General features: G+C 47.7%; 1 protein-coding gene across 9 annotated transcripts; it reads right to left on the reverse strand.

The window, feature by feature from the left end:
- Positions 1 to 2,620: 2,620 nt before the first annotated feature.
- Positions 2,621 to 11,159, reverse strand: LOC100678861 (serendipity locus protein H-1-like). Of its 9 annotated transcripts, none has more exons than XM_031925447.1 (15): positions 10,904 to 11,159; positions 9,688 to 9,799; positions 9,474 to 9,606; positions 9,246 to 9,344; positions 8,632 to 8,809; positions 8,044 to 8,230; positions 7,827 to 7,915; positions 6,982 to 7,258; positions 6,824 to 6,905; positions 6,591 to 6,743; positions 6,303 to 6,495; positions 5,248 to 5,949; positions 3,969 to 4,684; positions 3,687 to 3,821; positions 2,621 to 3,626 (listed from the first exon to the last, which is right to left on the reverse strand). In XM_031925447.1, exons 1-15 carry the CDS (start codon positions 10,932 to 10,934, stop codon positions 3,477 to 3,479), a joined length of 3,237 nt encoding a protein of 1,078 aa, XP_031781307.1. In that variant the 5' UTR covers positions 10,935 to 11,159; the 3' UTR covers positions 2,621 to 3,476. The 9 variants fall into 9 exon arrangements, with proteins under 9 accessions (XP_031781307.1, XP_031781304.1, XP_031781305.1 ...); XM_031925444.1 differs by having other exon boundaries at positions 3,687 to 3,827; positions 10,904 to 11,158; XM_031925445.2 differs by having other exon boundaries at positions 3,444 to 3,626; positions 3,687 to 3,827; positions 6,824 to 6,902; positions 10,904 to 11,158.
- Between the last annotated feature and the right edge of the window lie 16,687 nt (positions 11,160 to 27,846).

Here is a 27,846-nt window from a genome sequence, read left to right on the forward strand (position 1 = left end):
ACGCTATTCGTAAGTAGCATGGGCCGTCGTTAAAACCTCCTTGTTCTCACGCTTCTAGAGGCATTAAGACGCCGTTGTCCTGGAAGTAGATGTCACTCAGGTGGGCAGATGCATTTTGAAATAATTTTATGTAAAGCTGCGCGCGCCGTAGATATACTAGATACACCGAGAGATAGAGAGCTCACGATTTTACTTTACAGGGAGATAGAAAGAAGCGCCTGGAAAATACTTAACGGAATATATTTACTTTTGCCATACATTTTTCAGCGGAATGGCGCTTCTGACTCTTTCGCGGACCTTCGAGTAAATCACGCTGTCCTATATACGCAGCAAAGCCTTTTCACAACCACAAACGTTTTTGCGCACTTTTGTTTATTCCCCTTAACTATTGAATTCTAATTTTGTAAATGTAGAAAATCGACGAGCCGCGATTTATCGCAACAATAATAGGTACACACGCATTCCGGAAGCAAAAAGTTCGATCGAGTGCACTTCAATTATTCAGCAAGCGAGTGAGCTCATTTTCAAGTGCAAGCGCTGCTTATACCAGTTTGTCGCCGCAAATTCCGTAAATCGAATCCGCGTATGTTAAACAGTCATTTGCAGTAGCCATTTACAGTCGAACATTCTCGTCTGACTGGACCGTCCCGACGTATCTGCGCGTATGTAGGCGCGTGATATACGTTACATCAACATAAGCTCAGCAGCTTTTGACCGAGGAGAGAAACGACGAATTTAGCTTCCTTCAAAACGGGAGGCGGCTCACAAAGCGGCAGTCGCGCCGCTGCTCGGCCGGGCGAGATTATCCGAAGAAGTGCGAAGAGGCTTTTAACCTGGGATAATTTATTTAGAGGCTATCTCGCCACGCCTCGAGAGGGAAATCCCCTTGAAGAAGCCGCTTTGATTAGCGGCTCTCTTCGCTCGTTTAAAAAGTTCCTAGCATTAGCTATTCCCTTATTAACTTAACCTTCTCGTCGTCGTCGTCGTCGTCTTCTTCTTCTTTTTCATTATCTTCTTCTTCTTCTTCTTCTTCTTCTTCCTCTTCTTCTTCTTCTTCTTCTTCTTCCTCTTCTTCTTCTTCTTCTTCTTCTACATCCTCGTGGCCCTCGTTGCTTTCCTTTTTTTCTATTTCTTTTGTGTATAAAATTCATGAGCTACTCACACATGTCGGACAGCTCCTTCACGCGTGACCGATCTTCGCTGCTTTGATGCCGACACGTCCGCAGCCTTACGTTTTCATTTCGGACTCCCGGTAATGTTCACAGCAGTTTCTAGCTTAATTGAAACGTGAATAAAATACAAGACACAGTTATAAGACGATTTTATTTGACTCGTTGAATATTCAATTAAACGACTCGCAAAACATTCTCGTATTGTTTGCGCCGTCCAACGGGAATTCCAAGGCGCTTCAGGTTCGCAATTGGCGCGCTGAGGACCAGTATCCAGTATCGCGGCTCGACATCAATACCAAGTCGAGTCATTGCAGCCTTGTCGAAGCATCTCCTCTCGATTCAGCGCGAATTTCACAACGCGCTGTGCCGCATGTAAGGCAAGGGCTAACGAGCCCTTTCTTCCACGCTCCCACTCGAAAAACGCGTCCCAGTTCTTTTCCCAGCCTCGCAGCGCTCCGGCTTTCTTGCCTGTACTCTTTTCACTCGCGCTTCGGCTTTTCTTCCACGTCTCTTCTTGCCCGAGCTTCTTCGCGGAGTTGCTGCCATTTTTACCCTCTCTTGAATTCTCAAATTATCTCGTCAGAAATTCAACCCTCGTACGCAGCTATTTCGCAAATTCGATCTCCCCACGTGCGCCAGAAAACGGCTGCTCGACTCGCTCCCCCTCTGCTACGCTCTATGCGCGCGCCTATACAGAGCAAAAGGAAAAGTGGTTGCTCGCTGGGATGGAGAAATATTGGAAGAGGAATAAAAGAGAAGAAAAAAGCGCGGCACACACGAACAGCGCGTGCAAGGACTTCTTTTTCCACGGTACGCGGATAAAGAAGTGTGTAACCAAGTGTGAGCGCGGCAGCGCAGGAATTCAGACACCCATCTTCTTATTTCGCTCTCTATCCGTATAGCCGCGCTCTTTTGTCTCGGATCGTGACAGAGAGAGAGAGAGAGAGAGAGAGAGAGAGAGAGAGAGAGAGAGAGGGAGAGAGAGAGAGAGAGAGAGAGAGAGAGAACGGTAAGACAAACCGGGCTTGATTCGACGCCACTTTCCGCCGGAACTTAAAAGTGCAACTGACGAGTCCGTGTCCGAACCGAGGCGAGAAATCTGAAAGGAGGAAGAAAGTCGCGTCGCTGAACAGAAAGGGAGACGCTAGCTTTTGAAGAAAGACGAATCCAATGGAGTTTCGGAGAAGCGCAAGAGGGACCGCCTGTAAGCGAGAGGAGCCGCGACAAATGTGTTCTTTTCCCTTCCGATGAAATCGATAGTAATTTAATAATTTCGTTTCCGCCAGTCCCTCTCTCCTCTCTTAAAATCGGAAACTTTCCTTTCTGCAGGAAGTTTCTCCCCCGGCTTTATTTTCTCTCGTCCGCTACCACTACTACCATCGAACTGCGCGATACTCTGTTTACAGCTGAACAGTATACAAGGAAAAGTACATTATTTTTTACTCATATTTTTGTTAGCCAGACTTTTCTGTATTTGCTGAACCAATTTAAGAGATTCGCGTTCTATTGATACAAATACTTCTTGCCTCAGAATTTTCCAAAATATTTCTCGGGGTTTCATAATTTTTATATCTATATATACTTTAACAATATAAATCGTACAACTTATTATAGATTACACATACTGTAGTCGGGTTCGTCAATAAACCTGCGAAGTTACTTTATTATATACGTTGACTATAATCAAATTATCAGCAATTTAACTGTTGTATAAATCATTCAACGTAATCCTGCGCTGAGATTTTTCTATAAATAGCTCACATATATTCCTATCACTTAATGATATTAAAAATAATCTTACACATACCTTCAGGACATTTAAATAAAAAAAATTACAATAGTAAAGCTAAATGATGTTTTTAAAAAATCTTACGCAGTGTGGTTCATAATCTCGACGAAGATAAATATCATTAGCGCAAAAATTGATGTAAGCGCAGCCTAAAAATATACAATTACATGCAATTCCATTAAATATTCTTCAGTTAGTAAAATCATATTGAATAACTTTATCAATGTAAAAATTTTTAACCAACAAAAATTCTGGATAATATTGATTAAACTTTATAAATTTAATCACGATTTTTTCTAACCAGAAGAAAACTTAAAACATTCCTTCTAAAAATTAGATCTTTAAAAAAACGTATTATGCATGCATCAAAAGAGACTTCTCGGGAAAAAGCTTACGTATTTTTGCGCAGTCAAAAGCTATCCAGTCACAACAAAATGCTTAAGACTAAGCCGCTATTTGCATATCGCTAGAATTCACCTTACCGCAAGAGAACTGAATGACGATTGCGTGATTTTTCAACAATCCAAGTCTGGCAATCCATCAGATACAAATTCTCTATCGTGCAGAGATTTTTCCAGAGTTCGCGATGGACTACTCGCTAGTTCTCTCTCAGAGAGGCGATTTTCGAAGTACAGAAAATCTCCCGGCCCACACGGACTGCAGGGCTAGGGGGAAAAGAAAGAATTGTATTGAGATGCCCAATCATTAAACTCAAATTTGTTTACTTGTAAAAAGTTGCCAGTGTCCATTTTCACTTTGTCTTGTTCTTTGCCAAAGAAGTTCTCGACGCTCGACAGTACACCTGCTACTGCACTTCCGTTGTGTCCGAAAGATCCTTCAGCAGGAATCTGATCCAGGACCTTAAACTTGTAGAAAAAATGTCTTAATAAATCATACATTTCATCATAAGTGTAAAAGAAGCAGATAAATAAAATACAAATTGCAAAGCAGATAAATAAAGTACATTAATTAACGTTTAAATTTGAATGTATGAAAGAGACAATTACCGGTTTCTCATTCTCTTTGTTATTAAAATCATCAGGCGCAAAGAACTTTGATTCCAAGGTTCTCTCCAAAATTTGCATATCCCTCTTCATGGCATCGAGATCGGGCATCAAAGTGCTCAACGGTGTTGCGATCGAATTAAAATTCGGAAGATGAGAATCGTACATTGTACTCTTGAAGAACTGATCGTAACTATTCTGAAATCTGAAATCCTCGTACTGCGAAGGTATATCCGTCACAGGGTTTCTATCCTCGACGTGTCTGACTGGCGGTTCGATTGATCGCTCGACAATGCGGTCATCATAGTCTCTCTCAATCGCACTATCGAACATCTGTGCACTGCGGTTCTTCTGAGCGATGACTTTACCACCAGACTGCCCTATTGTCATGAAGATAGATTCAGGATCGTCGTCAAATTCCGGCAAACGCGGCCGGGTTGTATATTCGGGCACAACCGAATAGTCAATGGCGGTCGGCAATTCGTCGCCGAAAATAGCACTGAAGTCGTCATTATAATTCTGGGTGTTTTTGAAAAGTGGCATAGGTTCGGGTTCTATTGACAGCGGATATTGTGGATATTGTTGATGATGTTGCTGAGGTTGATGATGCACTTGCAGATTTCTGCCGTACAGAGTCGAGGCAGCTATCGTCGAGAATTCACTGGTTTGATGGTTCAGGATGCTCGGCAGCTCGCTCTGAATCGTCCCAGGATCGATATCTGCAACACGATGATTCTGCATGTTGATATACCGCGAAACAAACACGAGAATTTGAACTGCGCTTTTCAAGGCGGTAATCACGAATGTTTATGAAACAGATGTAGTATTAATACAAATCCGACTTACTGCAAACGTTAGGATTATTATAATTTTTTTTTTTTTTTAATATACCGATGTTTGTGGTAATGGACAGAATCCAATCCGAAAGGTTTATGCTTTATAATGAATGTACTGTTACAATTATTGGATGTACTTTGAAAATGTTTTAAATGAAACTTTAAGCTATAACAAATATACAAAGTTTTGCAATCGCATTTTTGACTTCAATGCATTTTCATCAACAGCTTATAATACGATGTAATTACGTACTTTACATTTTTTTTTAAGACAATAAAAAAGCTAGATTTAAAAAATTCTAGAAGCTTCTGACTATCCTGGATGAAAACACATAGAACATTTGTGTAAAGAATATAAACAACAAGCAAATCATACCGCAAATGCGAAAAAGCATGCCTGGCTCATCTACCAATAGTTCTTATGAATTTTACTGCAATAAACTCACTTTCTCCCATGATGCCCGCTATTGCGTCTACATTTGTTGTCTTCGCGTTGAGTATCTGATCGATTTTAGCCTGCGACAGGTAAGTGCCTCCAGGAACGCTATCCTCATACTGATCTTCCAGGCACTTGATTTCCAAAAGTTGTCCGAGCTCTTTACCCTCGAGCATCTCGATGTCATTGAGGGTCAAGGCCTTTTGATCGTTGTTCGGATCGAGGACCATAATCCCGTTGGAATCAGGTACTATGATCTCGGACGGCTGTTGCTGCTGTATAGAAGGTGATCGTATCTCATCCAACGCTGTGACTGGTAAATAGTCGAATTCTGCATGGGCGTTCCCGATCGCCTCGTCGGTGGTCCCGATGATCTTGACATCGTGAGAGTTCTGCGCCATCAAGTCACGCGCCTCGCTGTTCGTCATCACCTCGTATCGGCCGTCTTCCGTGGCACGCACAAACTGAATGCCTCCCATCGCGGCTAACTCAAGCAGCTCCTCGTCTGTCGCATCATGGCTCGCGATTGGAGTGTTGCTCGGGGTCTGTTGACTTGGGAGTTCCTCCAACGGCGAGTAGTCGCAATCGTCGGGCAGGATCTCCGAGACTGAGTCGACCGGCGTTAATAAACTGTCTGTAGGAAGGGGGAAAGGGAATATATGTATAAAGATATTGGATCGCCGGTCATTCCTCGAGTTTTTAACCATGTAAACTATAAACATAAAAACATAAACTTTCATTGACAATGTTAAAATTAAAAAAAAAGGTGGTTCATTCAAGCATAAATGGTTTATTGTTTAATTCCGAGTAGCATCAGCCAACCCATCATTATTTATTACATAAGTAATAGCACTTTTTTTTGAAACATTTGTTTTAAAGCTCATTCTTTAAATGCAATTTACTGAGTCACATATGTGAATGCCGAGATTTCTTACTTAGCCATCGAAAAAAACAACTTTAACTACGACAATGCACTTAAATAAGTTCTAAAATTTATGTATAAAAAATAATAGCATAAGGAGCGACTACACACTTTTATTTCGAAAATCCTTAAATATTGCATACCTTGTTCCTGATCTGGGCCAGGAGGTTCAATGACAAAACTGATTCTTCCATCTTCATTTCTTTCGGTAACAGTTGCTACTACCGGTACCTTGATTTGTACGGATTTCGAACCGTCTAGATCTGAAAGCTGGGTCGAGCTTGAATCCATTTTTCCGGACATTTTCAAATCATCTGCAGTAGCTGGTGTCAGTAACTAATAAATAAATAAATAAATAAGTAAATCAACAAAATGCTTTGAAATAGAAAATTAATTAAATTCACGAATCTATAGCACAGATATATAATTACGTGATTAACGCTTCCGCTTGGCGTAACTTTTACGAGAACAGGAATCCCTTTTGCAGGTTTAAAAAGGGCGAAAGGCGTTTGTCCTTGCTGCAATGCAGACTCCATGGCTTTTGTCTCGATTTTGTCAATAATAATATTCTCCATAAACTCCGTCTAATTGTAGGAAATAACGACATATCGCAATGAAACTATCAGTGCAACAATGATAAACAATGCATAATTTCGTAGAATACCATGTGCATATCTCGGTCTCGCGAGTCTGAGAATGATCCCTGCTGATCGTCTTCAGGCTCGTTCAAAACTCGTACGCTTCTGCTGCAAATGATCATCGAGCTTAATCTTTGCATCTATACACATTTTAAAAGATATTCATCAACCGCGTAGCGCGTACCTTCTCAAGTTTCTAGACTCGTTAGTCGGCGTTTCTGGAGTGCTGGCAGTTTGACGGTATTTGATGCCGTGCTTGAACTCTTCATGCGAGCGCAGGTTGGAACGACGCGGAAACTCCTTGCCGCAGATGCCGCAGGTGTACTGCATCTTTTCGGCGTGCGCGTGTGCCTTGACCTTGTGGCATACCAGGTTTGACATCTGATTGAAGCCCTTATCGCAGAGATCGCACTTGTATGGTCGCTCGTTTGTATGGGTGAATTCGTGGTTTCGCAAATTTCCTGCAGTTGTACGTAAATCATGATTAGTATATTGTTAACACAAGATCAAGACTGTAATTTGAGTTATATTTTAGTGCAAGGAATCCGTACATTTATTGGCGGTGAGTTTATTGATTAATAGGGGTGAGGTTTTGGAAATTCGAGCGATTTTTTGCTTCAACCATTGCATAACATGCAGTTTTGTGAGTAGTGGGTGTGGAAACAACGTATTAAAAACGAAAACTTGTTACGTTTCTAAGTAACGAAGTGCTTTGTTAAAAAACCAATAGCCACGTGTTGAAAAAAATGGAATAAAATACTTGCTTTTGAAAGCCAGAGTTAGCTAAAGCTGCGGGCAAAAGAAAAGTGCAGCGAAAGAATCCTGGCCAGGTGCAAAAGTAAAGCTGGCTTCAATAGCCGTATACAATCTCACCTGTTTCTCTCAACTCGCACAGCTCGGCCTTATTCGCCGATAATCGATAACAAAAATAAACGGTTAAACCACGCAGACAGAGGGCGAAAAACGGAGTGAAGTCTGCAGCGGCTGCTGTATCAAAGTAAATTGCGGGGTGCGCTAACGTTCTCTCACCTTTCTGATGAAAGCCCTTGCCGCAGTGGTGGCACTTGTGCGGCTTGTGCTCCGAGTGGGTCTTCCGGTGCGATATCAGAGTCGAGACCCTGCGGAAGAGGAAAAGGAAATTTTCTCACACAGCCGGAAATATGTGCAGCAGCAGCGGCGGCAGCAGTAGCGAGCAAACGAATAAAAAGAGGAGGAAAAAAGAGCTCGATAGCTCGGCATAATCAACCTGTTGAAGGTCTTCTTGCAAAACTCGCAGACGTAGGGCCGGGCGTCGCTGTGTATGGCCTTGTGCTGGCTCAGGGTTGAGAGCTGGCGAAAGGCTTTGCCGCACGCGTCGCACTTGAAGTTGCGCTCGTCCGTGTGCGTCGGCAAGTGCCGCATCAGCGTGTACTGATGCCGAAATTCCTTGGAGCCTACGGCAGATTCGTTCAACATTTTTCTCATTCGACGTGCGGCCTTTTTATAAGCAAACCCGATTTTTCGCCACCCGAGCGATTCCGCTCGCGGCATCAAACCCCGCGCGCTCGCGTATTTCATAATATCTCTCCCTCTCTTTTTTCTCTTTGCAGAGAAATACGCGAAACTTTTTTCATCAATACGTCTTTTTACGTGAATTTAAAATATTCTATTCCAGGAGAATGTTTACGCGATACTCGGGAAAACTCGGGACGCGTGCATTCTTGCAGGGAAATGAATATGAATGCGCCGTTCGTCTGCATAAACTCTTTCTGTCGTAGGTGCGTATTGCAGTATGCATGTACGTACATCGTGAAAAAGGTCATCGAAAAGTATGCACTAGGAAAATCGCACTCACATATTCCGCACTCCCAGATTTTCAGGGTCTTGCCGTCGCGCTTGAGGTACTTGACGTAGTGCAGCCTCGATCGCGGATCATCTTTATCAATTAGCTGAGCATTGGCTGACGAGAGTCGGTCGGCCGCAGTGTACGCCGGCGTATTTTTCTCTGATACAGTCGCCGCTGATTGAGGTGCCTGCAATTTCAGTCGTAATTAAATATTGACAAACGGATTCGCGGTTTTTCGAGGCCGGCGGGCGGAAGCTTTTAATTAAAATCGTAATCATTTTCGGAATCGCTGTCGCAGAGACTCCGCGCGGATACAATCGATGAATGGCCGATCCCGAATTTTCGGATTTCGAGTCCCAGAAAATTACGAAGCTCCCGGCTCGCTTTAATCTCTTTTAGCCGCGGCAGATCTAATTAATATTATAATTTTCATTCGAGCGAGCGTGCAGAGTTCCAAGTGTGCGCGGAGAGCAAACCGCGTCGAACAAAAGCCAACAACGAAGCAACTCTCGACGCTAATTATAACTTAGACTTGCGAATCGAAACCAATGAGTGATCAAAGTTCAAGTGTGCGAACGCAGCCGGAATCGGGCCCGAGCGACGGGGTGGCAATATATAGTGACCTCAGGCGTCTCCTGCTCGCTCGCCTCGGCAGTCGTCTCGTCCTCGTCCTCGCCATCGCCGTCCGCGCTGATAATGTCAATCGCGTCCAGATCCAACGCCTGATCGATCCACGTGACATGCACGAAACGGTTCAATCAACCATGAGAGACACATACATGACTGGCTCGCTCATTCGTGAAATCACATGTCGAGATAGAATCAATCGTCGAAAAAAGTAAAGAAATTACTTGGATGAGCTGCTGCTGCTGCTGCTGCTGCTGCTGGGAGACGACGGGTAGGGCGGAGATGACCGATACCTCGGGTAGCTTGGCTGTGCTGGCGGCGTCGGCAGAGTCGTCCTTCACGAAAACCTCATAGACGCTGCGAAAATCGTTCAATCATTTAGCGACGTTAATCAGCGGTTGTCCTCGCGAGGAAGAGCCATGGAAAAGCGTTTAGTACCTGATAATCTCGTCTTGAGGGCTTGGCTGCTGCTGCTGCTGCTGCTGCTGCTGCTGCCGCTGCCGCTGACTTGATCCGGCAGTTGCTGGCATCTCGTGCTGCTGGTTCTCCCCTAATTGGGTCGTCATATATGTATAAGATCGTTTAAAATCAAATTCATTTTTGGACGAGAATGTTTGAGGGATTTTTTAAATTGAATTTTCCCCAACATCATATTATTATCATTTTCTCTTTTTTTTTTATAACGAATGATTTACTCGGAATTTCGAATATTACGCTTATAAAAACCTTGAATATCCCTTGTTTTACGTGCGCGCAAACAATCCGCATTGCCCGATCATTATTTAGGATAAAAAAATGAATTGTTGAACTCGAGGTAGGGCAGTGCAGTTTATGAACGTGCGAAAATTCCGCACATTCGAATGCAGCAAAATGCCACTAATTTCTCAATAAACAACTCAAATACTTGCACATTTGTGCGCTTTTTACCTCCATTTTTCATTTTCAACGCGAAGAGAGAGTGAGAGAGGTATTTACGCTTTGGTTAATCACGAGAATATGAGCACAAGCAGTGCAACGTGGAGGTCCATTGGAATAAATTCAAATTCCGTTGATTCCGCACCGAGCGGCTTTGCGGAAACAATCAGAATGAGAAGAGAGCGAAAAAAAGTAAATCGCCGCCATCATAACCTAGCGCCACTCATCGACGTCGCTCGTGCAACCGAGAAAAGCCCCCGAAAAAGTCGACGAAGGACAAAGTCGCTCGCGGGCGGTCTTGCCAACATGAGCCGGTCGATGCCCCCTTCGTCTCGGGCCGCCGTTTGCCGACAAGCTCCGCAGTCGTCGCCTCCGGGAATCAGTGCCTCGCCCGTCGGCTTCCGGAGAAAAATCACCGCGAGGTTGTTGCTAACTGCGCACAGCCGACAATTACGAGGAAGCGGCGGGCCGACATTTTTTAACCGCCGCGACGTCTCACGTTTCTTGTTTTTCTCCTCCTGGCTGCTCGTGCGCTGGCCGCGGGCAAATAAACGAAAGCCGCCATTAACGCAGTTCACTGCTTCTCGCGAGTGTTGCCCTTGACGCAACGCTTGGTAGCTCGAGTGTTGGCAGTTGCCGGGAGCTCGTCGTGGCGAGACAAACGGCGAGAGAAAGAGAGTGAGAGAAAAGATGGAGAGGAGGACGTCTCGGTGTATAGGAGAGGACAAACGAAACTTACACGGTAGTGGCTCATTCTGGCTGGACTCCATCGCCGCTGCTCCGCTCCGCTGAGTAGGTTTTCCGTGTCAAGGCTGCTCCTGCAGCGGCTGGAGGAAGGTATCGGGGAATGGGGTTGATCAGGTCCGGGCGTCCGGTGCTCGCGAGTGTGCAGTGGATATGGCTGATCCGTGCGCTATCGGCTGATTCGCGTAGTCGGCGGCCGTTACGCAGCGAGAGAGCGAGAGAGACGGACAGGGGGGGGCGACGCTGGCGCCGCCGCTGCGGTGAGCTTCCGAAGCGCGCGGCGCCGATTTTTCGTCTGAATCGCCGCATGCAATTCGCTCGGCGCGCGGCGGAACTTTTGAAAAGTGTGGAAGGCCTTTTTATGATTCTTATGACTTTATTCACTCTGCCTGTTGGTTCGCTCTTATTATTCGTAATCGGATAAGTCGTTTTAGTTTCTCTTTTTTTCGATTCTCGCTCAAACAATTTTGGCTACTTGTGCAAATCTACGACCGAGTGAAAACAACTCGGGGGCTGGAAGTTGATGATTTCGAATTGAGGGCCTATACCTACCGGACCAATTTTTTTCGGTTCTCTAAACCATCCAATGCGTGAAAATGGCATGAAATTCTCTCAGGGAAATTTAACATGGACAGAATGGGAGAAAACTAACCACGATTCGATTTTAAACGCTGAGTGTCTGAAGGCGTAATCAAAAACTGTGTATTGCCACGATCGACGTATCATTGCGATCGTATCATATTTGATATATATATATATATATATATATATATATATATATATATATATATCACTATCAAATATGACCGGCTTTTTTCATCTTTTCATGCTCTCAATTCGAAATTTCCACAACTTCCAGCACCCGAGTTGTTTCCACTCGGTCATGGATTTGCGTATGCTCGACAAGCAGGGACTACACATAATTTAATTGACGGCTGAGGTGGACAGTGAGAATCGCGAAATAAAGAAGGGCATCGCAGCAGAAGGTGCGCGAGATAAATATAATCATGTCAATCTTGCCGAGGAAAGTCGCGTCGGCGCAAAGGCGTGAAAAGCCCGGGGTTTATTCCGAGCTCGTGGTCGCGGAGGGACTCGAATCTGCCGGAAGCGCCATTCCGAGGATATGTGTGTACGCGAGAGCTCGACTTCAGGATGCGGAAGCGATGACACACACCTCGCGCCCTCGGCCTGCCGGAAGTGCCAAATGGACTCCCGCGAGTTTTCCCTCCAGCCTCTTTTTAAATGTCTAGCGTCTATTTTCCGAAAACCACTCGGACGCGGCAGATAAGTCGCCGAGGAAATAGCTGTGCTGTATGCAATTAGCCGGCTCATTCTCTCCCAAGGCTTTGCTTGCGGCATTCTTTCTCTTCGACAGAGTGCGGCTGGGCAAATAAATCCGCTGCATTTCCCCTCCCCCCCCCTCTCTCTCTCTCTCGCTCTCTCTCTCTCTCTCTCCGGCGCTCTCGCCCAGGCATTCTCCTCGCGCAGGCGGAGAGCGGCTCTCCTGTTTTGAAATTCTGGTCACGGGCGTTGCGGAACACCGGGAGCCCCAGCCCCGCTCGCAGCTTCCGGGCGTCCGAAGCATACTCGACTGACTCAATTATTACTTGCTGCTACTTGTTAGCTGCTGTTTAAGTTAGCGGCAGTCCCCCCTCCTCGTTTCCTCTCCTTTCCCAGGCGCTTTTGATTCTCGCGCGCCCGCCTCCTTCGGAGCGACTTCTCTCTCCCGAGCTCTTGTGTCGGCGCCTTACTCACTTGCGCCGGCATAAATACGAGCCTCGGCTCCAGGCCAAAGTGGCTCTTGCGCCGGGGAAAGCGAAATTCCATGACGCGCCGTGGGATTCCTCGCGCGCTCGCCGCTTGTTTTTTCGTTTGCGAGCTGACACGTGTTCATATTTTCCGTGAGAAAGCTGCCGCGACTTTTGCAGAAGATACAGGACTCTCCTTTGTGCGGGGAGAAGGAAAGTTTTGGAACTTTTTAATTGGAACTTTCTCGAGAGCGCGAGACGCACTATCGCGGACTCGATTCATTTCCGTTGAAACTTGATGTCACGTTGGAAAAAGTGCAGCCGCGCTTATACGAACGATCGCAAGCGTTTTATGCGTTTTATGCGAGTCTGCTCTTATTGAGTTGCATTTCTCCTGGATCTGCAAAAAACACTGTGGCTCCGAAACAATGGGATTACATCCTGACGGATGCCTCGTACGTGACGCTCGGCGCAAGACGCGAGACACTTTATACGATGATATCCTCTTGAAGTTCCGATTCCCCAAATTGAGACTGGTGCCGTGTACGAACTGCATTTCCGAGTTGCAAAAGCACCAAATGCGATTGTCTTTTCTCGTATCGAGGAAAAAACAGAAGCACTAGAATTTCCTCGCACAGGTCTGCCCCGCAGGTTCGAAAACAGGGACGTAACTCGATGGAAGCGTCAGTCGTCCGCAGCGCTGAAACTGAGTCTGACAAGAGCCGTCTTGGAAGTCGCTGCTATCAAGTCGCTGCGGCCAAGTGCCAAGTGCTATAGCCTCCCCCGCAGCGCAGAGAGACACACACACGCGTACTTGCAAACAACTGTCCAACTGTCGGGCGTTTTGCCGCTCGTTTGGCGCCCGCAGTTCGCCGAGGAACCCATCTCGAATATATATATATATATATATATATATATATATATATATTGCGAGCGCGAAAATGGCCGCGGCTACGAGAGATATAGATGCATGCGCATGCAGAGCGAACGCAGCCTGACCCACTGACGAATAAGTATCTCGTCTCGCGCGCGCGGACTTTCGGAGTTTACCTTTCCGCTACGTGCGCGGCATACTTGGCGGATAGGAGGCGCGAGTGGCTGCCAGATTGCGGGGAGCAATGCGCCGATGCGCTCGGCTCTCCACTCGTATATACGCTCTACATCCTTTGTTTTCCCTTCGTTGCCCGGCCTTTTTTGGCCGATCTTCGCCTCCCCCTTTCCGCGAATTTTCCCGCGCGAGTTTGCCCGAGCTGCTCGGTTTCGCTTCATTCTCCACGTCGGCGGAGGCGAGCTGTTTGCCTTCCTGGAATTCCCTCGGCAGGCCGCGCGCTCCTTTCTCCGAATTTCATTCGGACTAAATCGAATCGGCCATTACCGATGTTAGTTACATATTATCTTTGGCATGTAATTATCTCTCTCGGCGCAGAGCGAAAACTACCGCATACGCGGCTTCGGTTACTCGTGTTTTTCCAGGTGAGCTGTGATTCTGTTGCCCTTTCAAGGTCCCTCTCTACGCTCGCTACAGTACTGCTAATATGCATAGTAAACGACGGAGCATTTGTTAAAATACGCTTCTCTTGATCAAGCAGTCGATGCGAAAATAAGTAAGCAGGAGGACGGAGTTGTTTTTGTAACAGGCTACCAAATCGATCGAGATGCCCATTTCGGTGATTTTTTATTTTGGTCCATTGCAGGTAATCTTTCTTAATGGAACAACGGACTCGCTCCGTGCTGTTCTATATCGAGTGCAGAGGGGAACCTTAAAAATGAAACTCAATTGACACGGAGACTATCGTGAAGGGTAACTCGACGTTCGCTCACTCGTCTGCCGATGATTAATTGCGAGCTGCTGTCGCGATGACAGAGTTCCGCAAAAGTAATTGAAAACGAGTCTCGTGTTAAAAGATTGAAAGCGATTCTGATCGGCTGCGATTAATCTGCGCGACACAGGACACACGCGTATGCGCGGTATAAGGAATAAAGTAACAGTCATCGCACACTAAATATCGAAGAGAAAAGGATATGCGCGATTTTTTCTAAATACCAAAATACTCCGATGGGAATTTGCATCCAGCAGCTATAGACTCTGCGCTCGCGTTCTATTGCCGTGAAATATCGAGCGGAATTTCACTTTTAAATGAGCTCGCTCGATACATTAATAGTAAAAAAAAGTCGCGCACTTGGCCTCCTCCGCGCAGCCATTAACATTGTAAATCCGCCAGTACGTCGCGCAATACGTCTACTGTAAAAAGCTCTCGCCGCGCAGCAAAGTAAACACTCGAGCAGCGATGCCACGTGAAAAATAAAAAAACTAGACTTCGTACGTCGACAATCCCGTTTCCCATCGGTGCTGGGCGCCGAGCGACAAACGAGCAGCCGAAAACTCCGCGATCGAAAGCCCGTACAGCAGCAGCCGCGCACCTTGTCAATTTTCCAAAATTGTTCATTGTATCGGCTCGCTAATTCGGCGCTGCTGCTGCCCGGCCGGACGGCCGCGCGGCTCCAAATTATTAATTTCAATTTTGTGGCGCGCGGCGCTTCGCTTCGTCCTGAGAACTGGTTGAATATTTTTATGCGCGAAAAAAGCTGCAGTAGCGGCAGCAGCTCCCGCTCTCTCTCTCTCTCTCTCTCTCTCTCTCTCTCTCTCTCTCTCTCTCTCTCGCTCTCTCTCTCTCTCTCCCGGCAGTGTTTCAGCGTGTCGGCGGCGCTTTTTCCACTCGGATCGAGGTGTATGCAGATATACGCGCGGCTGTATACCAAGCCGCTTATGGCCTGGCACTTGAAGCTCCATTAAGAAAATGAAATTTGCAATTCGGATATATACGCGAGCGCGCTCACGTACGCCCGAGAGCTTTTTTTATATCCACGTCGCGATTGGCGCGCGCCGCGCACGCATACATGCCTGCATGTTGCACGGCGGGGAGGCCTTTATTTTTTCTCTAATCGAGAGACTACGCGCCGAGTGAGAGTCAAGTTTATAGGGAGAGGGAGAGAAAACTGCGCGAGAGGCTTTTTGCTATTACGCGAGCTTGCGACCGGATATAGGGAGACAAAAGCTTTCCGATAACATAATGCGGCGAGGGAAACGCTTATGACTTTTGGCGTTGCGTCTATTCCAAGGCTCCATCTTCGACTATAGGGTCGAACTTGGAATTTTAATCGTTGCCTAAATTATGCATACTCTTCGTTTCTGTCTCGCGCGTTAAATTTGACGACGTCGGCCGATTCCATCGGTCGCAGGTACATTTATATATATATAGGAACCCGGAAATTCGAATAATGCCATTATCAGCCGGATGATATGTAGCGTGAAAAATGGAAACCGAATCCTCAACGACTTGCGCGCGTCGGAAATTTCATTTCCCGCTTTAGGTCAAACGAATTTGAATAATTTCGCGCGTAGGAGCACTTGACCGCATCGATTATACCATATCGAAACTCGTCGACTCGTCCAAGCGTAATTTCAATAAGAGAAAACCTTCGAGCGCTCATCAATAAATCATCGATTGTATTCGATAAAGTGTTTTATCGTGTAAATGTGGATCCCTCCCCCCCCCCCTCCGACGAACGTTGAGTACTTTTTGCTTCCAGAGCGAAGCCTTTTTCGCTTTCACCTGCGCGTGGCGCCCTGATTTTGTATACGACCATCCACTCTAGTTTGGCAAAATTTTCCCTTTTCCTGGTGTGGCATCCATACACGCTTGCTCTCTTACTCGATCTAGAAAAAGGCGAGAGAAAAAACTCGACGAATAATCCAAGATTATTTGTTCGGATAATCGAACTGTGAACCGTGAAGTATTCGAAATCCCTGAAATTGACGGCTCCTCATACCGCCTTTGCCAGACAGTGGCATCGGCTGGGCGACTGTACTTATAGTACGAGAGGGATCGTCGTCGTCGTGCGCGCGTAATGCGCTCGAATTCGCGCACGGCGGGAAGCAGCTCTACTCGCTGACGGGACGACGTAAATCTCCCGACGCGGAATTCGACGCGGATAAAAGTTGCCGAGTGAAGAAGGGGAGCGAAGTGAGTTAGCGCGCGCAGGAGAGAAAGTGGAAAAGAGGCTGGCTGGGGCCAATCTTGTGTCTCGACAGCGTAACAGTCCTGGACGTCGTAGGTCGTCGTCGTCGTCGTCGTAGTCTCTCGGCCGCCGCTGCTGCTGCCGCTGCTGCTGTGCCGTCGGCGAAAAAGGCTATATAGGAGGAGGCGTAAATTGTTAAGGCCAGCCTCGCCTAGTTATAAATTAGGAAGGAGGCAATCTTGCCGGCTTGGCTGTTTTCCCGAGACTCCTTCTCGCTTTCACTTGCTCTCTCTCTCTCTCTCTCTCTCCCTCCCTCTCTCCTGGCGGGTGCGTCCAACTTTTGCCGACGAACTAGAGGAGCGAGAGGGAGGGAGAGAGAGAGAGAGAGAGAGAGAGAGAGAGAGAGAGAGAGAGCAGGTTTTAGCGCTGTCCATAAAAAAAGTCTAACAGCCCCTAGCCAAGATTACGCCGAAGAAACGTACGTTTCCCGACACACACCGGCAGCGGCTGGATATCGCTTCCGATGCCGCCCCGGCGAGTGTATACCTTCATGGGTATAAGTATACAGACACACGTGTGTCCGGATATAGATATACCCATGCGCAGAGAGGAAGCTAGGAAACTGCAAGACCAGATACATCCCGTCTCGTCCCATCCGCGAGCTCCTCGTTGATCCCATTTACGACTGATTAACCCGGCCAACGCGGAGGAGGGAAGAAGAAAGAGCTCTCGGTATCCACGTACACAGGGCAGCGCGGTGCTGGAGGACGCCTCTTTTTCGCCACTCTCTGCCTGTGCGTCTACCCCGACTTTTTCCCGTGGATCTCCTCCGCCTATCTCGGATCTGTTTATTTGTTTGTTCGAGTGCTCGCTAGAACGGAATTAATTTAACGCATCGGGAGCTTTTTCACTGGAAATCAAGACGGAGGGAGCTTTGCGGATTAAATTTCGAAAAATAAAGCCAGACTCCGACCACCTCGTACAACCAATTTTTAATCCAGCTAGTTATTTGCGAATAGTAAATTATATTTCTTTGAATTCTCCGAGAACGCATCAATAATGAAATTAAAAGTCAGTAAAAGATTTCCTGTGAATGACGCGTGCCAGTGACTGTCAAGTGACCCGCCTTTTTTATCTCTTTCGCACCTGGATTCGCCGATGATAAGATGATGCAGTATAGAGAGATTCGCGCGTTCTATTATTGGTGTGTGTGTGTGTGTGTGTGTAATTATTTCGCGCAAATACGTCTCTTTGACTTCGTCGACAAAGCATCAATAGGTAGCCGTGTTTCGGCTTAATGAAATTAAAAGTCTGCTCGATACGCCCAAGTACGTTGCTGCATTGATTTCCTGTGAACGACGCGAGCCAGGGACTGTCGTTTTTCGTACGCTAAACACCTCGAAATCGTCTATGTGACAGTTCCGGGTACAGTGTTTATGATTTTTGAGCGAAAGGTTCACTAAAACATTAAAAGCCACGTATTGCACTACGAGATATCTCTAGTGTACCAATAATTTTCTCCTGTTTCAAGCACCTCCACGTTTGCTTCGAGAGTTCCGGGTGACTTAAACGTTGTAGGCATTCGGAAGAAGATTCACCTACACATCAAGAGCTTAACCTTCTTTAATCTTATGTAATAACGTAAAACATGTTTTTGACACTCCGTAGGTGAAACACGGTTTCGCATACGTTATATCGAGCTTCGCACACGTCACAAGTTTTTTTTTTCAAGGCTTTTTTCGGTCTTGGACATCCTTACAAGTGAAATTCAAAACGATGCCGCCGTTACGCGTCTGATAAGCGCAAACATTCATCTTCGGCTCATTTTCTCCCTACACGCGCGCTTTGCCAGCTGCTTCGTGTCTTTCCTCCTCGGGCGCAATTTTTCGACTCCCTGTACCCGAGGGACTATTTCTACACAGTCTCGTGGTTGCGCCAGTGGCGGAAAAAGGCCCGAGAGAGCAGAGAGAAAGAGAGCGAGAAAGAGGTCTCCGACGTGTATCGCCACTGCGGCGCGACCCGTGTACAGGAGGTGTGCCCCCCAATCAATTCGATCCCCGAGGTTGCCTCTATGCCGGGCCGAAATCTTCATTAACCAGGGGCGGAGAGCTCGGGATTATCCGAGGATTGGCTAATCTTTCGGAAAAGTAGGAGAGAAAGAAGCGCTGACTTTTTTCTAGAGAAAAATATTTTGCCGGAATTCCGCTTGCAGAGAAAATATTTTTAAAAATCTTTGACGAGGGTAAATTTTTAATTTTTCTGAAATAAAGAGAGTAGAAGCGCTATCGTGCATTTTTGTCAGAACTTTACTAGCGTTCCATCAAAAGATATCCAAATTTAGCCCTGCTCTTATGTACTTCCACTGCGTGAAGCATTTTTGATCACGCTTCTCTGGATCTCGCAAAAATCTCCTCCTTATGCCATTATGCAAGTGCACGCTTGGGAGAAACAAACACTGCGACTCAGCGAGCGCTGAAATCAAAAGCATTACGCGCATATTGGCAGGAGCGCGTCGATATCGAAAGGCGGCCGGCGGGGTGTCTCCTTTCAATATGACGCCGAGATAAGAGAGAGAGAGAGAGAGAGAGAGAGAGAGCCGCCGAGAGCGTAGAAGCTTTTTAATATATCAAACATTTCTAGTCAATAATCTTCATCTATCCTCGATCCATCATTCGACTGACGTGAAACCGGATGCGCCCGCTCGCACTCGACGCCCTTAATTCTGATTCGAGTGCGGGACTCGGCGCGGCGGCCAACTGTATGCGCGATAGTCGAGTAATAAAATCATTTCAGCCATGCTGACACTTGAAGCAATTTCGGAGTAAAAGCAAATATTTTCCCCGGACGCGATTCGGGCGAGTCTTAAAGAGCCGGAGCTCCGGTCATTCGCCGCCAACAAAACTGCGACTCGGTTCGAGCGAACGACCGGGGATAGAACATAGAAAAAACAGCGCCGAGCGAAAATCTATCGGGTCCGTGCTCGTCGCAGTGGTAACGCCCAGGTCTGGTCAGCCGATTGCTGCGGGGAACGATCAGCCCCCTCGAATAAGCAACAGGGGGGGGGGTTCTCGACGACAGCGCACTGAAGCGCCACGAAGAAGGAGACTGCGGCGCTGTAAAAACAGAGGGGGCAAAAGGACGGACGAAGACGGACGTTCCATTAGCGGGAATCAGGATCAAGTATGTAAAACGCAAAGTCCTTTCTCGACGAGCAGTGCGATGACTTTTAACGGATTCGTCCGGATATGCAAAACGGGAAGGACATAGTCGAGTCGATCCACATCGGGAGGGAGAGCCGGCGATAGCTTTTGCGCGGCATGGTTATTTACGGGAGGGACATCCGCCGTTTCTATTTTAACTGCTGGCGACGAGTGCTCGATTGTATCCTCTTCAGCTCGAAAAACAAAACGCGCATCACGGCCATAAAGTAAAGCAAAAAGCAGTCTAGCTCTCTCCTCTCCCGAGTGCATTCTCTTCGGCAATCAATAGAGACTGCCTCATCAATGCCAGCCTCGCTGAAGAGGAGGGAGCGGAGAAAAAGAGAAACATCATTTCGCGCGTTCATTTCTCCGCCGTTCCGAAAAGTCATCCCTCCGTAATTTGTATAATGTCGCGGAGCTTTTGAAAAGCGCGCGCGGCGTGACACGCCCGAAGAAAGACGCGGGGGGACGGGAGCCCGGCCAATTTTCAAGCCGTGCCCCTCCGTTTCCAAACATCAGCTCCCTTTCTCTCTCTCTCTCTCTCTCTCTCTCTCTCTCTCTCTCTCTCTCTCTCTTTCTGCAGGCGCAGATGAGAGGGAAGAAAGCGGCTGGGCGTATACACAGGATGTACGTATATACAGCTTATATGCACGCGGAGAGTGGAGACGGGCATTTTGGCCCAGAGGCAAATTCACGCCGGCTGCGGGTCCTCATTTGTTTTCCCGATCTGACAGTGCCGCGCCGCAGTTTACGGGGCTCCGGCTTTCTCTCTCGGCTTCCTGTCACCAGTGTCACCGGTAATAGAAACGAAGTGATTGGATCCGCGCGTGCACCGACACTCCTCCCTCCCTCCCTCTCTCCCTCTCTCCCTCTCGCTAACGTATGCATTTATGGCGTGTACGCCGGGCTGCATCTCGCTCGCGCGGATTTTGAAACATTTTTTGTTCGGTCGGCTCCGTGTGTACCTGCGGATCGGATTTTTTATTTTTCGCCGAACCCGAGAGATGCAGATCTGACAACGCATGGACGAAGCTCCCGCTCTGTGTTTGTGATATTTTGTTGCGTTTTATGGAGCTTTCAGCGTTTTACGCTGTTGTTTTTGGCCATCAGAGTTTGTTTGTTCGCTGAAACGGAGCGATGAAAGCTACACCCCGCTCGCGCGGCTTAAGTGATGCTGCCACTGAGTTTCCAACAGCGCGTGTGCCTGCGTTCACGTTTTGCCATAATCGTTCCGAAACTAAGCTGTATTCGTAATTGCTATTCGTATTCATGCCAAATTATGAAATCGCTCGATTCGTCCCCGGCGCGGTGCATTCAAAGCTTCAGCGTGTATTATAATATTGAAAAAGCTGATTTTTCATCTCCCGCGCAGCAGCTCTGGTCCGCAAAAAGCATCTCTATCTGCCGCACACGTGTTCGCGCGAGAGGGCAGCGGGCGAGACCTTGACTCGCACTCATCGCAACCGGGCTTTAATAAATGCGATTTCCAATAGTCCCCATTATTCATTGGAAAAAAAACTAATTATCGAGCGAGTCCGCCTCCCTCGGGGCATCAATCATGTCCACGACAAAAATCGATTAGCACCTCGCGGGCGCCGCATCCACCTACACCTCGGCGATCGTCGTCACAGTCCAATTATTAATTATCCAATCTTGGCGTCCAAACTCGACGGCCCACAATTCTATTTTCCTAATGACACTCGAGCATCACGCGAAACGTGCACGTACACACGCTGCGGCCTCGCTTTACTTTCACTCGCGGGGCAATCCGGTCTGTTTGCGCCGCGATATTTTACTGTCGCTCCGCTGTCTTTCCGTGACGCGCTCTAATCAAATCAGCGCGAGCGCGCATCGGTAATCGATATAATCTGGCCGTGCGCGTCCGCTGTGTGTGTATAATATGTGCGTCTATAGGGCACGGGAAAACAAGGAGAACGTCAGTGCAGCCTAATATAGAAGGCGGTAGTGAGAGAGGGCCGGAGAAAAATGGTTAAAATGCAAGATGGCCGCTCCGCTAATGGATTGACAAGCCCTAATGCCGGCATTATTCATTTTTCGCCGCACTGCGTGTCTCCTTCCTTTTCTCGGCCCTCGCGCGGCAGCCGCTCTATACGGAGAAATTGATTCAGAAGCTGCAATCTTTATCTGATGGCGCTACTTTCGTTTCAGCGCGTTTTTAGAACCATATCCACGACGTTTCGTAATTGCAGCGTTTGTTTGATCAGCGAATCTCGTTTCCGCTCGTCCTTTTTTTAGCCTTCGCTCTGGCTCTGGCTTTTGAAACTGTTGACGCAATTTGATTCGTTTTGAAAGGATTTCCATACACGCGTTTATGGGCAGCGTTTTTATCTCGTACGCGCGCCGCGTGGAAAAACATTTTTGTGCACAAAACCGATGCGAATCTTTCAGAATGCAATACGATGGTAAGCTCATTATGAAGCTTCCAGAAAGGAGAACGATTAGAATCGTTTGTTATGCGATTAGCAGCTCGAATTCACCGCGATGTTGGTAGACTCATTCATCGCGAATCATCGAAGGCTAAAAATGTCCCTCGAGAAATCCGTTGGCTCGTCCTTTCCAGCAAAGTGGTTCATTTGCGAACAGCGAGGCTTTTTTCACCGCACTTATTTTCAGAAGCGAGCCAAATCAATCGAAGGAGCCAGCTTAACCCGCTTTATTGGCATCGGCTACACGCGGCGACTCTTGATAAACGGGGCAAATTCACCGAGAGAGCGCGGCTCGTGGGGGACTGTATCGCGCAATAGGAAATTGATTTTCGTCGCTTCGATTTTGACTCGACTCTCCACTCTGTCACCTATGGATTCCGATACGCGCGCGCGTATTCGTTTCCTACATCCTTTTTCTCTGCCGCTGCTGCAAGCTCTGCCCGTGTCCTCTCTATCTAGCTTCCGTTCTCGCGACTGCGAGCGCGGGCTTGAAAAATCGATTCTCCCCGAAAGCGGCGTGCTTATCCCAAAATTCCTAGGACAGAAAAAATATATTCGATGGTGACGATTGTGCGCGCGAAAAAATGAACGCGCTGCTGCTATCCTGTCTCCTTCCGACGCGCGTTTTTCGCTTATTGCCGCCGCGAGAGCTCGTCGACTGAATGCGACGGCAAACTGATCGAGTCGAGTGCGTTTGCCGGTAACCGCGTGTGCGCGCATACTTTTTCGAGGGATTATTCGACGCTGTCAAAGAGCGTTTGCTCGGCACGAATCGCGCGCGCGCATTTAACGGGGTAATTTTATTTTTTCTGGGATTGTCGAGCACGCTTCTGCATTTTGAACGATTATTCTTCCGCATTAACGCTGCCAAACGCTCGAAAGGCGCAAAAAGCAACTCGGGCTAAATGCAATTATCAGGAAAATTCGTGAATTATATAAGCAGTACGAACAAGCTGCGTTGCGAGTTCGAAAACAATTTATTCGTGTTTCGTATTCAGTGGCGAAAGAAATTTTCGTAACACTCGAAGCAAGTTGAGTCGAGCGAGGAGCCGCTACCCTGACTTTTTCGCGCGCATTATCATTCCGCGGAGAAAGTAGAGCAGTCGCGCGGCCGTTCATTTTGAAATTCTTGAAAAGTCCTCTCGCGCGACTCATATAGCCCGCGAGCCCGCTGGCGTAACGGCGGCCCGTATTAGATGGCCGGGATAAGGCAGCTACGCTGCTAATGAATAGGAACTTTCGAAACTCCAATTACAGCGCGAACTGCCGCGAATCTCGACGACGACGCCCTCCGCCGTCCGCGCTCCAATGTATGTACACAGGGCTGCCGATAGACGTCGCCGCTCGTCCACGCACCGGCGATATATCGAGGTAAACAGACTAAACAGACAAAACGTGTCAGGTGGAAAATTGATGGCTAAAAAAAGAGCGATCGCTCGGAAACTCACAAGGGCTTCGGTTGATCAATTCGGCAGCTCGCCGAGCTTTCTTATGCTAACGCGAAGACGTATCGGCGGTCAGGAGTGTCGCGCTCGCTTTTTCCCCGAGCTAAATTGGATTGACCGTCGGCTGTATTTGTCTCGCCTTTTACTCTCGGGGAGTCTCGGAGCGCGAATTAATAGGCACAGAGAAAAAGCGTTGAAAAATGTTTCGCCGGGCGCAAAGACGCGAAAACAGACGCTCGCGAATAAAAGTCAATAAACTATATCTCTTATACGGCCGTGGGCGCGGAGTCTCTTTTTCGCAGCGCTGCGCGGCCGACTCGATTAATATGCATTAGGAGGGTATCGGACTAACGATCCTCCGCGGCGGCGGCTGGCAAAAACTCGGCAAAAGGGAGAAAACTGTGTGTATCCGTGCATATACGGGCCGCCGAAGGAAAAACAGCGGATCAATTTTGACGGCATGAAACCGCAATTTGGCCGATGGGGAGGAGAGCGAGGGAGAGGGAGTTCCGCTCGACCGTTCGTCCGGATCGTTTTCCTGTCCCGGCATTATAGCGCCGGAAGGCCGATCCGTGGAGCGTCGGATTCTCTCCCTCCTATATATATATATATTGGCTAAGTGTGGGGTGGAGATAGCGCTGTAATCAGGAATGGTTTTTGCGAGTCCCTTCGTAAAACAGGCTCAATCAAGCCCGAGCATCACTGCAGCTCCGTACGATGCTCCGCTATAGACTGTATAGTATGTATCGTCAGGACTCGCTCGTCATACCTTCAACTGTTTTACCGCGGAATAAATCAACTGCGCCTTCGGATGGAGTCGTTTTATTCCGCCGCTGCTGAACTGGCCTTTCTCCCAGCTGTTTTACAAGCCTTTCTCTGTGCGCGCGAGCGAGGGCTTCGATTGCGATAGTCATCGTAATTAATGAATTTCGGACGGACGCGCTCGATCGATGTTTATTCGTCGACGCTGACGATGGCCTATACTGTAATGCGTGTTATAGAAAGGCTATTAACTGGCGCCGGTAAAATAATTTTACGGGAAAACTCCATTCGCATCACGCCAGTACTTTGTCTATCCTCGTATTCTGGAAATGTTACTTCGTTTCAGTTTGCGGATATATCGATTGAAATTTTCAATCGATCCAAAAAATCTGATTATTCAAAGCGCGAGCACCGTGTGGGATGATATAGGTTTTCAAAAGAAATGTCCACCCAATGAACTAATCAAACCATTATATAGCAGCGGCGAAAGGAAAAAGAGTCGTCGCTCGTCGGCTAATGGGGCGATTAAATGTTTCACACGGACATTCGATTGAGGCGAGGGAAATTCAATCGATCGTGAAAAGCGCGCGTTCCTCCATAAAAGAAAAGGTCATTCAAGTACTCGCTGGAGGGCTTCCCCTGCTCTGAGTCTGCTCATTGAAAAGGCACCGAATGAGAATGGAAAATGAATATTTCAAAGGCTTCGGCGCCTCCTGCTGCCCCTTTTAATGAGCGAGAAGAGCCCGCCGCCGCCGGGCCCTCGAATCGACTCCTCGACCCTTCACTCGTTATATACCGGCGCGAGGGCGAGTGTCGCGCACACAATCCACCTCTTCGCTCCTCGCCTCGCGATGTACGGCTATATAGGTCCCCCTCCCGCACTCTCCTCGTTCTGCCTGTTCCTCAAAGTCTCGAGGAGAGCGAATCGAAGTCAGAGGTTTGTGTGCCCAGCCCTCGAACTTCCGGCTTGATGCCTCGTTAGTTGGCGGAATTAATTCTGCTCGTTGAATTTTAGCAAGAACAGAGCCAGCGGGAGGAGACACGCTCACCACAATAGCTGCGTGTGTGCGTGAGTTGCCGCTGGCCTCGTTCATCCAATCTTGCAGTACCGACGGGAAATTAGATTTTAATTTTTCATCGATCCCCCGATTCGAGCTAATGTAACATAAATATATGACCTGCTGTTTCTCACTCGGAGTAGGTAAAAACAGTCGTGTGCATACTTGACTGAACAAATGTGCCGAATCGTATGGGTACATCGACGAGCAACTGGCCTTTTTAATCAAGTTCCATCGTAATAAATGCTGCAATTTTACATTCAGGGGGCTCGCGAATGAAATATTAACAACAAAATGAAAAATTATTACCATAAATTCATTCGCGCTCCCGTGTCAGTCATAAAGTATTCGTAAATTTTCAGCGCGGGGAAATTAAAAAGAAAATAGAAATCGACGGCGATAATGAAGAGAGTTGAGAAAAGGAATAGGGAGAAAAGTATACGAAATAGCGCAGTAAGCGAGTATCTCAAGTCCCGGCTCAATCAAGGAGACAAGCTTTCCGCGTCGCGTGACCAACCCAATGGACCGCAGTGAGTGCGAATCGTTATCGGCAGTTGGAAGCGACTACGGCGCCGGCGTCCGTTAAATCCAGCGTAAAATAGAAGCACCCCCACCCCCCCCCCCCCTGCCTTCTCCTCACGCACTCGCGCTCGCGCGCGCCAAGAAAGGAGATTGCTAAAAATCACTGCGGGTATATCGCGGGGGCGTTAACGGGCTTATTGGTTCTTATTTATTTATCGTTCCCGCGCCGCGATCATTTTCCCTTCATCCACTCCTTCTACTCCGTCCTCGGTGTATATACAGAGGGCTCCTTAACGATCCACTTGAAGGCGCGGGGCGGCTCTTACGCCGAGATTGAGTTTTACGAAACAGTTCATTGGTCAGCCGGCGGTTTACGGTAAATCGAATACACCGAGCTCGGCGGCTTTGTGCGCTTAAGTGAATTGTTATGGGGCTGCAGGGGAGAGGCGCGAGCGAAGAAGAAGCTGCTGCCGGCCGTATAAGGAGTTCGCGCGACTATTTCGCTTTATCGTCGAATACTCAAATTCAATTCGAGGGAAAGTAGCTTCCGTTGTATCTCGATAAGCGCCCGCATTGCTCGCCTTTCTCCGAGCAGCCGACGGCGCCTCGGCTACTCCTATACGACGCTCTCCTCGAGCCAACTAACCTTCCCGATCAGCTGATTTCTTGCCATATTTGCTCGCCTTTGTGTGGCTGATTATTCGATCGAACGTTTTCGAGTGTCGCGAACTCCTTGACTCCATTCATTGTTGTTTCCTGAATATTGAACAACAATTTTCACTTCTGCACACTTTTGAGGGCGAGCTTTAAAGGCCAAGATGTATAGGTTCGCAGATGCATCGGATTCGCTGAATCCATTATGATTCGATTAACGCATCCATATTCATGTTCTGTCTAAAATCAATTCCGCCAGCCGATTCCCTGACTTATGCAACCGACTGCTGAATACATTGCTTTCCGACTGATAAATACGGCTGCTACGGCTGCGCGCGACAAAAACTTCGGGACCCCGAGAAGTTATCAACGAAGGAATAGAAACGAGATCACGAACTGAAATTTTTAAGCAGTGCCCGCGAGAATAAAACCGGGACTCGGCAAATTCCCCATGATTGCCGGTCTATGCGCCGAGCCTTTATTTCGAAGGGATTATTTTTACGAGGCAAAGCCGTAAAGCGAGCATGGGTAAAAAGCGCCTCCCGAGCAGACCAGCTGACACAAAACTCTCGCTTTATCTGCTTCGTAACCCTTTCTCTGCCTCTCGTATACCTCTGTTATCCGTCGCGCAAGCGTCTCTCCTTCTCTGCGCCGTCAATATATGGGGCCAGCTACTGGCGAGTAAAGCCTCGATATATATTCGGGAGCGATTTTTACGCTAGCCAGAACCATTCGGGAGCTGCGCGCGTTGCCTCTTTTCATTTCGAGTTAACTCTTGTGGCACTCCGGGCTTTTGCTCTCTTTGCCTCGCGAAATCGCAAATCCCCGGAAAACTTCCCCTCTTTAATCTCCCTCCCTCCCCATCGGTCCATACTCGCTCGCGCACATCCCATTAACTTTTTTCACTCGCCTCGACCTTTACTTTTCTCCGGCGATTTTCGGTCCGCGTGCGCGCACAGATGCCGTCGCAGTATAGTTTAGTATATGCTCCACGAGCGAAGCGAGCAATGATTTTTATCGCGAGCAATGCTCTCCGGCCTGCAGAGCCGGGACGCCATTAAGGAAAGTGCATTCTCGCGCAT

The sequence above is a fragment of the Nasonia vitripennis genome (genome assembly GCF_009193385.2).
Source record: "Nasonia vitripennis strain AsymCx chromosome 2 unlocalized genomic scaffold, Nvit_psr_1.1 chr2_random0010, whole genome shotgun sequence".
NCBI lineage: Eukaryota > Metazoa > Arthropoda > Insecta > Hymenoptera > Pteromalidae > Nasonia > Nasonia vitripennis.

Coding starts and splice junctions, on each gene's coding strand:
- LOC100678861 (XM_031925444.1), bottom strand. CDS start 10,934: ATGGAGTCCAGCCAGAATGAGCCACTACCGT. Junction 5,950..6,302: donor TGGCCCAGATCAGGAACAAG/GTATGCAATATT, acceptor TTATGTTTATAG/TTTACATGGTTAAAAACTCG. Junction 4,685..5,247: donor AGCGGGCATCATGGGAGAAA/GTGAGTTTATTG, acceptor ATCGTGTTGCAG/ATATCGATCCTGGGACGATT.